This window comes from Dendrobates tinctorius, unplaced genomic scaffold (genome assembly GCF_039654945.1).
Source record: "Dendrobates tinctorius isolate UK_male_01 unplaced genomic scaffold, ASM3965494v1 ptg000083l, whole genome shotgun sequence".
Taxonomy (NCBI): domain Eukaryota; kingdom Metazoa; phylum Chordata; class Amphibia; order Anura; family Dendrobatidae; genus Dendrobates; species Dendrobates tinctorius.
Genome location: NW_027361751.1, coordinates 33,171,078 through 33,187,003, shown reverse-complemented (window position 1 = coordinate 33,187,003; position 15,926 = coordinate 33,171,078). Strand labels below are relative to the sequence as shown.

Below are 15,926 nucleotides of genomic sequence, written 5' to 3'. Positions count from 1 at the left end.
AATCCTGTAACAGGAAACTGTAAGTGGTCATGTAAATGATTAATAGCTGCTGCTGTAAAAAAAATAGATTGTCGATGACGAGTGAGAAAAAAAATTGTCGCACTTTTCTGGATGAAACTCTGACGAAGGTTTTATCTGCTCGTATGGACCCAGCCGAACAGCGTTAATGCTGAAATATTTCCGGAGTGGGGCTCCCCCTTTGAATTTGTCTAAAACCGGCCCCAGCTGTACCCAACATCCGAAATGCTGCTGCAACAGCTGGAATTGGTGCAGCTTTATTCTCTAGGGAAATTATATATTTTAGTGCTTCATATGCTCTTTTCTAGGCTTAGTAAACTTTTGGAAAAGATCAAAATGCATATACCGTACTCAGTTTTCTCTCTAAACCAATATATAACTTACTAACACTGATAAGAAAGTCAACGAAACGTGAATCTCCATTATTGTTCCCTATAGGACAATGTGCGTAGAATTGCTAGAAAGTTCTACATTAGTTTAGTCATTTGTCGTAATAGCGTCTCTCTATAATAGAGATTGATTGCAGATCACAAGGAGCTTATGGTAAAGCTGAAAAGACTGTTTACATGGACTCCATAGAGGATTTGGTGCATTTTATCTGATTACACAGATAAGTCTGTTTAGCATTAAATTAAATGGCTGATGTGGAATGAATGCGGAGCAACATTGCACTGATGTGTACATCCGATGGGAGTTGTGTTGGCTTCATTTCATTAGCAACAGCAGAGACTTAAGACCCCCAAACACATTAGACTGATGTCGGCCGAACCCAACAATATTGACAGGTTAGGCCGGGATCACACATGCGAGAAACACAGCAGAGTCTCGCATGTTAATACCGGGTACTGCCCGGCACTCAGGAGCGGAGCGTGCGGCCGCATAGCAATACATGCAGCTGAACACTCCGCTTCTGAGTGCCGGCGGCAGTGCCGGGCATTAACATGAGAGACTCGGCCGAGTTTCTCGCATATGTGATCCCGGTCTTATTTGTATGGGGGCATTGGCCAATTGATCGTCGGGGGGGAGATGTCTATTGGGCATGTCTGATTTCAGACTGCTGATCACTGTTCTTCTAGAGATAATACATCAGAAAAGGCACAAATGGAAGCCACGTCTAAAATATACCAATCTTTATTGAATATTTGTTAAAAGAATTTCTCATTAAATATGAAAACAATATAAACATAAAAGGAGGACACTACAACAAGAAAAAATGTCACCTCACCATGGGGTAAATGACAAAAATTGGACTAAAGATGCTATGCGTCCACAGGAATATAAAGTTTACATATGCAAAGTGTGCAAAAATAACTGCAAAGAATTTAGGGCTTGTTTCCAAATAAGTATCCGAATAAAGACATTTTAGTAATGTTCACTATATAGACATTGGAGGTGTCAACCCAAAAAGTGCAAAATGTGCAGAGATATATGTAAACAGTTAAATATCATGTAAACAGTATATGCATGTGCATGGTATAAAAATAATTAGCCCTGGGATGCATGTTTAGGCAGATAGCAAGTTAAAGTGCATAAGATGATATAGTCAGTACATATTACCTCAGTGGTGCAGGCAGGAGGACCCTGACGCGCGTTTCGCGTTGGCTTTATCGAGGGGTATAAAGTGGGGCGCTTTAGTTGCCTTTTTATATGTGATTAGATGCGGTCAGCAAGTGTATAGTGGCGCTTCGGCGTCGGCACAGGTCGGCGTCATGCAAAGCCGCGCCTCTCTCCAGCCCGACGCGTCAGAGCAGGAGGGAGGAAGCGGCGGCATAGAGACGCGTCACCGTGGCAACGTCCAAGCAGGATCACAAACAGAGCGCACACTGCTGCAAACAATGAAACGAACCAGTGTGTGAATTGGGGTGTGTAGGGAAGTGAAGTGAACGGTGCATAGTGAAAAAGGGGAAGGAAAAAGTAATAAAGAGGAATGAGAGTGGGGACCAGTGAAGGAAAAATGATAGTGAAGAGGTCATATTGCGTTATTCATACAGACAATTATATATATATATATATATATATATGGAGATACATAATAGATTATATAAAGTACATTTATTAAAGGAAAACATATTAAATTAATATTGCCATATCATTAAAAAAATCCCTTCATGAAAAATTCATTAATATGGGAGGTAAAATCAGCATGTGAACAAAGCTGAAACACTCCAAAAATGCTGAATATATGTGCATAAAAAATCCAATTAGAAGATACAAATAAGGCATCCATAAAGAAGTCCTTCCAAATGAAGCAGTCAGACGTGGAATGGGATGGAACATCAGGCTAAACTTGGCAGAAAGGCAAAGATTAAAGCGCACCACCATGATCAAACAGGAAAATCTATAATAAATATAAAAAATATAATTAAAATACAAAAATTAAAATAATAACAGAGAAAAGGAAAGAAAAACGGAGCTATAGGAAAGGGGCGAAACTAAGGACTTCATTAAGGCCATTGGGCTGTAGTGATCCAATTTTAAAGATCCATCGTGCCTCTAATTGGGCAAGTGCCTTTCTCCAATTGCCCCCTCTGACATTAATATGTATTTTGTCTATTCCAAAAGCTTTTATGAGGCCAGCATCACAATTGTGCATCAATTTGAAATGCCTCGGTATGGGCTTTAAAGAGGCAATGTCCTGAACATCTGTAGCATTAATAATATCGCGATGGTGCTCCCTGATTCTGGCTTTCAAAGGCCATGATGTTAGGCCTATATAGATTTTGGAACAGGGACAATAGGCATAGTAAACTACCCCTATAGAGTTACAGGTGATGTGCTGCGTGATTGAAAAAACCTTACCATCGCTAGATTGAAAAGTAGTGGCCCGTATAATGTTAGGACAGGTTATGTTCTAGAGCAAACTTCAGCAACGTCAGCAAGAACTCGACAAAATCAGGGCAATGTACTTTATGTAATCTATTATGTATCTCCATATATATATATATATATATATATATATATATATAATTGTATGAATAACTCAATATGACCTCTTCACTATCATTTTTCCTTCACTGGTCCCCACTCTCATTCCTCTTTATTACTTTTTCCTTCCCCTTTTTCACTATGCACTGTTCACTTCACTTTCCTACCCACCCCAAATCACACACTGGTTCCTTTCATTGTTTGCAGCAGTGTGCACTCTGTGATCCTGCTAGGATGTTGCCACGGTGACGCGTTTCTATGCCACTTCCTCCCTCCTGCTCTGACGCATTGGGCTAGAGAGAGGCGCGGCTTTGCATGACGTCGACCTGTGGCGACACCAGGTGAGACCGCCCTCCAGAAGCACCGCTATACACTTGCTGACCGCATCTAATCGCATATAAAAATGCAGCTAAAGCGCCCCACTTTATACCCCTCGAAAAAGCCAACGCGAAACGCGCGTCAGGGTCCTCCTGCCTGCACCACTGAGGTAATATGTACTGACTATATCATCTTTTGCACTTTAACTTGCTATCTGCCTAAACATGCATCCCAGGGCTAATTATTCTTATACCATGCACATGCGTATACTGTTTACATGATATTTAACTGTTTACATATATCTCTGCACATTTTGCACTTTTTGGCTCCAATGTTTATATAGAGAACACTACTAAAACTACTAAAATTCGGATACTTATTTGGAAACAAGCCCTAAATTCTTTGCAGTTATTTTTGTACACTTCGCATATGTAAACTTTATATTCCTGTGGACGCATAGCATCTTTAGTTCAATTTTTGACATTTACCCCATGGTGCGGTGACATTTTTTCTTGTTGTACTGTCCTCCTTTGATGTTTATATTGTTTTCATATTTAATGAGAAATTCTTTTACCAAATATTCAATAAAGATTGGTATATTTTAGACGTGGCTTCCATTTGTGCTTTTTCTGATGTATTATATTTGAAGCTGTCTTCTAGGCGTTTTCCTACTAGGAATTCTTCTAGAGATAAGCTGCTGGCAGAGATGTCTGTCGACAGCTTTCTGATAGAGAACTCAGGAGCGCTCCTCCATAATGGAGATGGCCATCGGCTAAACGATTCTTGGAAGCATTGTTCAGCTATCTAATGTGTATGGCCGGATGTAGGGGCCCCATCTACAATAGATAACTTGGCAAAATCATGGTTCGGATGATCCAGCAACTATCTCTTCTGACTGCTCCAATCAGAGAGTATGTGCATTTCTTTAACTCTTAGCTGGAAAAACACAATATAAAATAGGTGCAATTTTGCTGAATTTTTGCACCTTTTTCTTTTACATTTTTTGGTGCAGATTTTTCCCCACTCAATTTTATTCGTTTTGGAGCACATTTTTACCACTCATTAGTATGAGTGACTGGTGCACATTTTTCCCCACTCATTAGTATGAGTGATTGGTGCACATTTTTCCCCACTCATTAGTATGAGTTACTGGTGCACATTTTCCCCACTCATTAGTATGAGTGATTGATGCACATTTTTCCCCACTCATTAGTACGAGTGATTGATGCACATTTTTTCCCACTTACTAGTATTAGTTTTTGGTGCACATTCTTTCTTCCCCACTCATTAGTATTAGTTTTTGGTGCACATTCTTCCCCACTCATTAGTATGAGTTTTTGGTGCACATTCTTCCCCACACATTAGTATTAGTTTTTGGTGCACATTCTTTCCCACACATTAGTATGAGTTTTTGGTGCACATTCTTGCCTACTCATTAGTATGAGTTTTTGGTGCACATTCTTCCCCACTCATTAGTATGAGTTTTTGGTGCACATTCTTCCCCACTCATTAGTATGAGTTTTTGGTGTACATTCTTCCCCACTCATTAGTATGAGGTTTTGGTGCACATTCTTCCCCACACATTAGTATGAGTTTTTGGTGCACATTCTTCCCCACACATTAGTATGAGTTTTTGGTGCACATTCTTTCCCACACATTAGTATGAGTTTTTGGTGCACATTCTTCCCTACTCATTAGTATGAGTTTTTGGTGCACATTCTTCCCCACTCATTAGTATGAGTTTTTGGTGCACATTCTTCCCTACTCATTAGTATGAGTTTTTGGTGTACATTCTTCCCCACTCATTAGTATGAGGTTTTGGTGCACATTCTTCCCCACACATTAGTATGAGTTTTTGGTGCACATTCTTCCCCACACATTAGTATGAGTTTTTGGTGCACATTCTTTCCCACACATTAGTATGAGTTTTTGGTGCACATTCTTCCCTACTCATTAGTATGAGTTTTTGGTGCACATTCTTCCCCACTCATTAGTATGAGTTTTTGGTGCACATTCTTCCCCACTCATTAGTATGAGTTTTTGGTGAACATTCTTCCCTACTCATTAGTATGAGTTTGTGGTGTACATTCTTCCCCACTCATTAGTATGAGTGATTGGTGCACATTTTTACCACTCATTAGTATGAATGACTGGTGCACATTTTTCCCCACTCATTAGTATGAGTGATTGGTGCACATTTTTCCCCACTCATTAGTATGAGTTACTGGTGCACATTTTCCCCACTCATTAGTACGAGTGATTGATGCACATTTTTTCCCACTTACTAGTATTAGTTTTTGGTGCACATTCTTTCTTCCCCACTCATTAGTATTAGTTTTTGGTGCACATTCTTCCCCACTCATTAGTATGAGTTTTTGGTGCACATTCTTCCCCACACATTAGTATTAGTTTTTGGTGCACATTCTTTCCCACACATTAGTATGAGTTTTTGGTGCACATTCTTCCCTACTCATTAGTATGAGTTTTTGGTGCACATTCTTCCCCACTCATTAGTATGAGTTTTTGGTGCACATTCTTCCCCACTCATTAGTATGAGTTTTTGGTGCACATTCTTCCCTACTCATTAGTATGAGTTTTTGGTGTACATTCTTCCCCACTCATTAGTATGAGGTTTTGGTGCACATTCTTCCCCACACATTAGTATGAGTTTTTGGTGCACATTCTTCCCCACACATTAGTATGAGTTTTTGGTGCACATTCTTTCCCACACATTAGTATGAGTTTTTGGTGCACATTCTTCCCTACTCATTAGTATGAGTTTTTGGTGCACATTCTTCCCCACTCATTAGTATGAGTTTTTGGTGCACATTCTTCCCCACTCATTAGTATGAGTTTTTGGTGCACATTCTTCCCTACTCATTAGTATGAGTTTTTGGTGTACATTCTTCCCCACTCATTAGTATGAGGTTTTGGTGCACATTCTTCCCCACACATTAGTATGAGTTTTTGGTGCACATTCTTCATTACTCATTAGTATGAGTTTTTGGTGCACATTCTTCCCCACTCATTAGTATGAGTTTTTGGTGCACATTCTTCCCCACTCAGTAGTATGAGTTTTTGGTGCACATTCTTCCCTACTCATTAGTATGAGTTTTTGGTGTACATTCTTCCCCACTCATTAGTATGAGGTTTTGGTGCACATTCTTCCCCACACATTAGTATGAGTTTTTGGTGCACATTCTTCCCTACTCATTAGTATGAGTTTTTGGTGCACATTCTTCCCCACTCATTAGTATGAGTTTTTGGTGCACATTCTTCCCCACTCATTAGTATGAGTTTTTGGTGCACATTCTTCCCCACTCATTAGTATGAGTTTTTGGTGCACATTCTTCCCCACACATTAGTATGAGTTTTTGGTGCACATTCTTCCCTACTCATTAGTATGAGTTTTTGGTGCACATTCTTCCCTACTCATTAGTATGAGTTTTTGGTGCACATTCTTCCCCACTCATTAGTATTAGTTTTTGGTGCACATTCTTCCCCACTCATTAGTATGAGTTTTTGGTGCACATTCTTCCCCACACATTAGTATTAGTTTTTGGTGCACATTCTTTCCCACACATTAGTATGAGTTTTTGGTGCACATTCTTCCCTACTCATTAGTATGAGTTTTTGGTGCACATTCTTCCCCACTCATTAGTATGAGTTTTTGGTGCACATTCTTCCCTACTCATTAGTATGAGTTTTTGGTGCACATTCTTCCCTACTCATTAGTATGAGTTTTTGGTGCACATTCTTCCCTACTCATTAGTATGAGTTTTTGGTGCACATTCTTCCCCACTCATTAGTATGAGTTTTTGGTGCACATTCTTCCCTACTCATTAGTATGAGTTTTTGGTGCACATTCTTCCCTACTCATTAGTATGAGTTTTTGGTGTACATTCTTCCCCACTCATTAGTATGAGGTTTTGGTGCACATTCTTCCCCACACATTAGTATGAGTTTTTGGTGCACATTCTTCCCCACACATTAGTATGAGTTTTTGGTGCACATTCTTTCCCACACATTAGTATGAGTTTTTGGTGCACATTCTTCCCTACTCATTAGTATGAGTTTTTGGTGCACATTCTTCCCCACTCATTAGTATGAGTTTTTGGTGCACATTCTTCCCCACTCATTAGTATGAGTTTTTGGTGCACATTCTTCCCTACTCATTAGTATGAGTTTTTGGTGTACATTCTTCCCCACTCATTAGTATGAGGTTTTGGTGCACATTCTTCCCCACACATTAGTATGAGTTTTTGGCGCACATTCTTCCCTACTCATTAGTATGAGTTTTTGGTGCACATTCTTCCCCACTCATTAGTATGAGTTTTTGGTGCACATTCTTCCCCACTCATTAGTATGAGTTTTTGGTGCACATTCTTCCCCACTCATTAGTATGAGTTTTTGGTGCACATTCTTCCCCACATATTAGTATGAGTTTTTGGTGCACATTCTTCCCTACTCATTAGTATGAGTTTTTGGTGCACATTCTTCCCTACTCATTAGTATGAGTTTTTGGTGCACATTCTTCCCCACTCATTAGTGTGAGTTTTTTGTGCACATTCTTCCCCACTCATTAGTATTAGTTTTTGGTGCACATTCTTCCCCACTCATTAGTATGAGTTTTTGGTGCACATTCTTACCCACTCATTAGTATGAGTTTTTGGTGCACATTCTTCCCTACTCATTAGTATGAGTTTTTGGTGCACATTCTTCCCCACTCATTAGTATGAGTTTTTGGTGCACATTCTTCCCCACTCATTAGGATGTGTTTTTGGTGCACATTCTTCCCCACTCATTAGTATGAGTTTTTGGTGCACATTCTTCCCCACACATTAGTATTAGTTTTTGGTGCACATTCTTTCCCACACATTAGTATGAGTTTTTGGTGCACATTCTTCCCTACTCATTAGTATGAGTTTTTGGTGCACATTCTTCCCCACTCATTAGTATGAGTTTTTGGTGCACATTCTTCCCCACTCATTAGTATGAGTTTTTGGTGCACATTCTTCCCTACTCATTAGTATGAGTTTTTGGTGTACATTCTTCCCCACTCATTAGTATGAGGTTTTGGTGCACATTCTTCCCCACACATTAGTATGAGTTTTTGGTACACATTCTTCCCCACACATTAGTATGAGTATTTGGTGCACATTCTTCCCCACTCATTAGTATGAGTTTTTGGTGCACATTCTTCCCCACTCATTAGTATGAGGTTTTGGTGCACATTCTTCCCCACACATTAGTATGAGTTTTTGGCGCACATTCTTCCCTACTCATTAGTATGAGTTTTTGGTGCACATTCTTCCCCACTCATTAGTATGAGTTTTTGGTGTACATTCTTCCCCACTCATTAGTATGAGGTTTTGGTGCACATTCTTCCCCACACATTAGTATGAGTTTTTGGCGCACATTCTTCCCTACTCATTAGTATGAGTTTTTGGTGCACATTCTTCCCCACTCATTAGTATGAGTTTTTGGTGCACATTCTTCCCCACTCATTAGTATGAGTTTTTGGTGCACATTCTTCCCCACTCATTAGTATGAGTTTTTGGTGCACATTCTTCCCCACATATTAGTATGAGTTTTTGGTGCACATTCTTCCCTACTCATTAGTATGAGTTTTTGGTGCACATTCTTCCCTACTCATTAGTATGAGTTTTTGGTGCACATTCTTCCCCACTCATTAGTGTGAGTTTTTTGTGCACATTCTTCCCCACTCATTAGTATTAGTTTTTGGTGCACATTCTTCCCCACTCATTAGTATGAGTTTTTGGTGCACATTCTTACCCACTCATTAGTATGAGTTTTTGGTGCACATTCTTCCCTACTCATTAGTATGAGTTTTTGGTGCACATTCTTCCCCACTCATTAGTATGAGTTTTTGGTGCACATTCTTCCCCACTCATTAGGATGTGTTTTTGGTGCACATTCTTCCCCACTCATTAGTATGAGTTTTTGGTGCACATTCTTCCCCACACATTAGTATTAGTTTTTGGTGCACATTCTTTCCCACACATTAGTATGAGTTTTTGGTGCACATTCTTCCCTACTCATTAGTATGAGTTTTTGGTGCACATTCTTCCCCACTCATTAGTATGAGTTTTTGGTGCACATTCTTCCCCACTCATTAGTATGAGTTTTTGGTGCACATTCTTCCCTACTCATTAGTATGAGTTTTTGGTGTACATTCTTCCCCACTCATTAGTATGAGGTTTTGGTGCACATTCTTCCCCACACATTAGTATGAGTTTTTGGTGCACATTCTTCCCCACACATTAGTATGAGTATTTGGTGCACATTCTTTCCCACATATTAGTATTAGATTTTGGTGCAAATTCTTCCCCAAACATTAGTATTAGTTTTTAGTGCACATTCTTTCCCACACATTAGTATGAGTTTTTGGTGCACATTCTTCCCTACTCATTAGTATGAGTTTTTGGTGCACATTCTTCCCCACTCATTAGTATGAGTTTTTGGTGCACATTCTTCCCTACTCATTAGTATGAGTTTTTGGTGCACATTCTTCCCCACTCATTAGTATGAGTTTTTGGTGCACATTCTTCCCCACTCATTAGTATAAGTTTTTGGTGCACATTCTTCCCTACTCATTAGTATGGGTAAAACATTGAAAGAATTGAAATACTGCACCTGCTCCAAATCTGCAAGTCAAAAATAAGTTACGTGTGCATGAGTCTTCAGGATCTCATTCACTTTGCTGGGACTAGGAAATCTTACAGGTTTTGCATCAAATCTATACAGACAAAAACCTCAACAAATCTGCACCGTGTTCACAGGCTCAAAGGAGAGCTTTCTCTGTTGAGCTCCTCTGTGTTCTCTACGAGAGCTGCTGTTGGACTGCTCTGAGACCGACTTGTTTTGTCAAAAACAAAAGGGTCAGCAGTCTGAAATCAGACCTGCTAGATGCTTATTGTCCCTGAAATCATCTGCTGGGGGAGAGCCCAGAAGCCCCCATATACATTAGTCTGTTGTCCCGGCAAATTTGGCCAATGCTAGTGTGATGTGTTTGGGGTTTTTTACATATCTTTTAGCTGAATGCTCTTTTTGCTGACATCAATCTTTCCTTAATCCTTTATACACCTACACAATCGACATGATTGCACACTTATGCTTACTATTTGGGAACGGTAAAAAAACCTACTGGGAGAACAAAAAGATTGGGTGTCTGAATTATTTTCCCCAACATCTATTGGGGGGGCGAGAGTCAGGAGGCCCCCATACACATTAAATAACTACTATTAGCAAAATAGTTCATCCTTGATTGCAGGCTCTTTTTAGCCAGCTCCATTGATTTTGGTGGAACCAGTTTACCATTTCAGCTGGTAGAAATTGGGGAGAAAAAAAAATAATCAGTCATGTTGAATTGCAACATGCCCAAGGCTTTGATCTCAAAGGACACTGCCACCAACAATGTGTATAGCAGTGACTTATTCCACTCCTTTTACTGAGAATACCTAAATACTCGGCTAAACTGAGAGTACATGGGATTGGGTGGTGAGGGGGGGGGAGCTTTTGGCTGAACACGTCTATAACCAACAAAGAGGAAAAAAGTGCTGGGACAGAATTAAATATAAATCATATAAATCTTTATTAATGAATAATGTTAAAAAGAAGGAAAGGGGTAATAATTATCCACCATAGCAAATACAGATATAGAAAGTGTGAGAGTTAAACAGGGGAAAAAAGAATTACCCCGGGATGTAAGGTCGTATGAAAAAGGGAACATTAGTAATGAGCGAACGTGCTGGGATAAGGCGTTATCCGAGCATGCTTGAGTGCTAACCGAGTGTTGTCGGCATGCTCGAATAATATGTGCGAGTCCCTGCTTGAACAACCGCAACACATACAGGGACTGCAAAACAAACAGGCAGTCCCTGCATGTGTTGCGGCTATCGAACAGCTGTGAGACATGCAACAGCGGGGACTTGAACATAGTATTCAAGCACGTCAAAGACACTCGGTTAACACACGAGCAGGGTCCGATAACACCATATCCGAGCACGTTCGTTCATCACAGGCAAAAAGTGTATGCACCAAGGTGAAAATATATACAGTATGCGAAGGCAAGTACCAGTAAGTATAAGAGTGATATATATATTTATGCTCATAAACAGTATACCGTAAATAGATGATTATCAAAAGTAACGGTGCCAACACTATTGCATATAGTCCCACAGGTAACAATATAGTACAAATGTAAATAACAGGACATAATCAAGAACATACAGGCTCACCCACCAATGACCTGACGTGCGTTTAACTGGTGCTTTGTCACAGTATAATGCCACTGCAGCCCCTAACGTAGTGATGCGGGGGCCACAAAGGGTCTAACAAACAGAAAAAGAAATAATACTATCATTGCTCCGATTCCCAGATGCGCTGCCTCTGTCTGTTTAGTGTGTGGCTTGGGACCTTGCACAGCAGGCGCAGAATTCCCTCTGCCATCTGTAAACCATCTATACTGACTCTTCAGGACCAATTGTTTGCAGTTTCCTCTGCAGCACAATCTCAATAGTTATGTCTGGTCAAAACTACTGTTATTATAAAAAGTTAAGCAAGCTGAAGATGAAATGATCCCTAAAAGGCACAAGGTTAAATATCACACATTTCCTTTGTATTTTAGGCTAATAAAATATATATTTTCATATTTTACATTTTAAAAATTACAAAAAGCAAAATGGGCCCCTACAAAAATTTGCGCACCGTTAGAGATTTGTGTGCTCAGGTAGCTTTGACCAATGGTTCAAATCTCAACCCCATCACAACTTTGGGGTTTTCCGTTTTTGCATTTTTGTTTTTTTTTTGGTCCCCTTCTATCCAGAGCCATATTTTTTTTAAATTTTTTTCATCAGTATGGCCATGTGAGGGCTTGTTTTTTTCAGGATGAGTAGTACTTTCGAATTATATCACTGGTTTTACTATATCAGGTACTGGAATATGGGAAGAAAATTCAAAGTGCGGTGAAATTGCCAAAAAAAAAGTGCAATTCAACAATTGACTTTTTTTTTTACCATGTTCAATAAATGTTAAAACTGCTATCATGATTCTCCAGATACGGTAATTATGAGTTCGCAGATACCAAACATGTATAGGCTCTGTTTTATTTAAGTGGTGAAAAAAAATTAAAAAGTAAAAAAAAAAATGGCCCCATTTTCTGAGACCCAGAGCGTTTCTATTTTTTGGGATCTGGGGCTGGGTGAGGGCTTATTGTTTGTGCGTCGAGCTGACATTTTCATTGATACCTTTTTTGGGTAGATACAATATTTTGATTGCCTGTTGATTGGCAATTTATTGCCATGTTGCAGTGACTAAAAAATATAACACTGGCGTTTTGATTTTTTTTCTTGTTACGCCTGTTACCGATTGGAATAATTCTTGTTATATTTTGATAGTTTTGGTGTTTCTGAAAGCTGTGATACCAAATATGTGCATTTTTTAAATTGTTTTATTCTGAATGGGGCAAATGAGGGGTGATTGGAACTTAAATTCTTTAAAATGTATTTTTAAAAACTTTTTTTTAACTTTTCACTGGTTGCATGTCTTGCGGCTGTTCGACTGCCTCAATACATGCAGAGATTACCTAATAAACAGGTTATCCCTGCATGTGCTGTAGCTGTCCAACAGCCGCGAGACATGCAGTCATGGAGACTCATTTTTCGAGCACACAGAAGACACTCCGTTAGCAGCTGAGCACCTTATCCGAGCACGATCACTCATCACTACAAACCGTATGAACCAGTGACGCAATTTGCAGACAAGATTGGCCCGTTTTTCATACAGCAGTCTGAACCCAGCCTTACAAAAAATGGCTATATACCTATTATTCCATGCTTAGCATAATAGCAAATACTCCTGGTGTTAGTTTACACCCCTTTGCGGTTCCAAAAATTTTGTGTCACATATTTACATTGCTTTTATATTAACCCCTTAGCAACAGAGCCAGTTTGCAGCTTAATGACCAGGCCAATTTTTACAATTCTGACCACTGTCACTTTATGAGGTTATAACTCTGGAACGCTTTAATTGATCCCACTGATTCTGAGATTGTCTTTTCGTGACATATTGTACTTCATGTTAGTGGTAAAATGTGTTCGATAAGTCTTGTGTTTATTTATGAAAAAAACGGAAATATGGTGAAAATTTTGAAAATTTTGCAATTTTAAAACTTTAAATTTTATGCCCTTAAAACAGAGAGATGTGTCACCCAAATGTCATAATAGATACCATTTCCCACATGTCTACTTTACATCAACACAATTTTGGAAGCAAAATTTTTTTTGTTAGGAAGTTATAAGGGTTAAAAGATGACCAGCGATTTCTCATTTTTACAACAAAATTTACAAAACCATTTTTTTAGGGACCACATCATATTTAAAGTCATTTTGAGGGGTGTACATGACAGAAAATACCCAAAAGTGGCACCATTCTAAAAACTAGACCCCTCAAGGTGCTCAAAACCACATTCAAGAAGTTTATTAACCCTTTACGTGCTTCACAGGAACTAAAGCAATGTGGAAGGAAAAAATTAACATTTAACTTTTTTTTTGCAAAAAATTTACTTCAGAACCAATTTTTTTTATTTTCACAAGTGATAAAAGAGAAAATCAACTACAAAATTTGTTGTACAATTTCTCCTGAATGTGCCACATGGCAGAGCTCGCAAGGGATGGAGCGCTGTTTGACTTTTTCAACGCAGAATTGGCTGGAATTGAGATCGGATGCCATGTTGTGTTCGGAGAGCCCTTAATGTGCCTAAACAGTGGAAACCTCCAACAAGTGACCCCATTTTGGAAACTAGACCCCTTAAGGAACTTATCTAGATGTGTGGTGAGCACTTTGAACCTTCAAGTGCTTCACAGAAGTTTATAACGTAGAGCCATGAAAATAAAAAATCCATTTTTTCCACAAAAATGATCTTTTCGCCCCCAAATTTTTATTTTTACAAGGGTATCAGGAGAAATCATACCCCCACAGTTGTTGTGCGATTTGTCCTGAGTACGCTGATACCCCATAAGTGGGGGGGAACCACTGTTTGGGCGCATGGGAGAGCTTGGAAGGGAAGGAGTGCCATTTTGGAATGCAGACTTTCATGGAATGGTCTGTGGACATCATGTTGCGTTTGCAGAGCCCCTGATGGGCCTAAACAGTGGAAACTCCCCACAAGTGACCCCATTTTGGAAATTAGACCTCCCCCAAGGAGCTTATCTAGATGTATGGTGAGCACTTTGAACCCCCAAGCGCTTCACAGAAGTTTATAAACGCAGAGCCGTGAAAATAAAAAGTCTTTTATTTCCACAAAAGTGATTTTTTAGACCCCCAAAGTTGGTAAATAGTGGAAACCCCTCAGTTCTAGCTCCAACCCTAACCCCAGCACACCCCTAACCCTAATCCCAACCCTAACCCTAATCCCAACCCTAATCCCTAATCTTAATACTAACCCTAATCCTAGTTCACCCTAACCCTAATTCTAACCCTAGCCCTAACCCTAGCCCTAGCCCTAACCCTAGCCCAACCCTAACCCTAGCCCTAACCCTAGCCCTAACCCTAACCCTAATGGAAAACTGAAAAAACAATATTTTCTTTATTTCGTTATGTTGGCCTAACTAAGGGGGTGATAAACGGGGGGGTTATGTACTATTTTTTTATTTTGATCACTATGATAGTTTATCATAGTGATCAAAATGAATTAATGGAATCTGCCAGCTGGGGCCGGCAGATTCCCAGCAGGCGCACTGCACATGCGCCCGCCATTTTCTTCCGGATCCAAGATGGCGGCGCCCAACGGAGGATGCCAGCGGGACGCGGGACCACCGGGAGGGTACCCTGGACCACGGAGAGGTACCGGGGGGGATCGGGGACCCTAGTTCTCTCTACTCTGATGTGTCATCACATCAGAGGAAAGAGAAATTTAATGCAATATCGTGGCTTTTTTTTTTTCGCGGTCGCTGTTATAGGGTTAATAATGGTGATCGCAAAAGCGGGGTCGGTAAAAACCGACCGATTCATGTTCTCTGGGGTCTCGGCTACCCCTGGCTGCCGAGACCCCGGAGAAAATCCGACACTGGGGGGCGCTATTCACTGTCTCCACAGTGCCGTGAATTAGCGGCACTGTGGTTTAAGTACACTTAATTACCGCCGTTAAAAGGCGTATCGGCGGTCGCTATGGGGTTAAATAGTTACTTAGTTGTAGAAAATATAAATATGTATAAAATGAAGTTTTGTCTCCTGTTTACACTTGTAAAGATCAGCACTTAGCTTTTTACTGCACGTTTACTGCACAAGATCGGCACAGAAATGGTATATATGTACTCCATCCCCCCATGTGAGAGGCTGATTACGGATTCCTATAATCTGTTATTAAAGATGTTTTTGGGCAGTCATTAGAGCGCCGCAGCTATAGAACAGTCCTCATCTCTACTTAATATTCTTTAAACATTCATTTTCCACTTCTTCTTTATGCAAAACACAATCTAATTTAAGTGGCTCTGCAGATTATATTTCACATTAAAAATGACATGTGCCATTTGGCTGCTTCTGTTATATGATGCATAAATTGCTGTCCATTATTAATAGGAGATGTTATAATGTTCAGATTTAATCAGCCAGATAACAGACCACAAGCCATGTTCTTCTTAGGA

General features: G+C 39.8%; 1 protein-coding gene across 1 annotated transcript in view; it reads right to left on the bottom strand.

Moving 5' to 3' along the window:
* Window positions 1-2,031: 2,031 nt before the first annotated feature.
* The window catches only part of LOC141097194 (3',5'-cyclic-AMP phosphodiesterase 4D-like), an 895,493-nt gene continuing 881,598 nt past the window's right edge, over window positions 2,032-15,926 (bottom strand). The window contains exon 4 of the mRNA XM_073584296.1: window positions 2,032-2,356. Within this exon, the coding sequence (XP_073440397.1) occupies window positions 2,125-2,356 (232 nt within the window). The 3' untranslated portion in view covers window positions 2,032-2,124. The remainder of the gene's footprint in view (window positions 2,357-15,926) is intronic.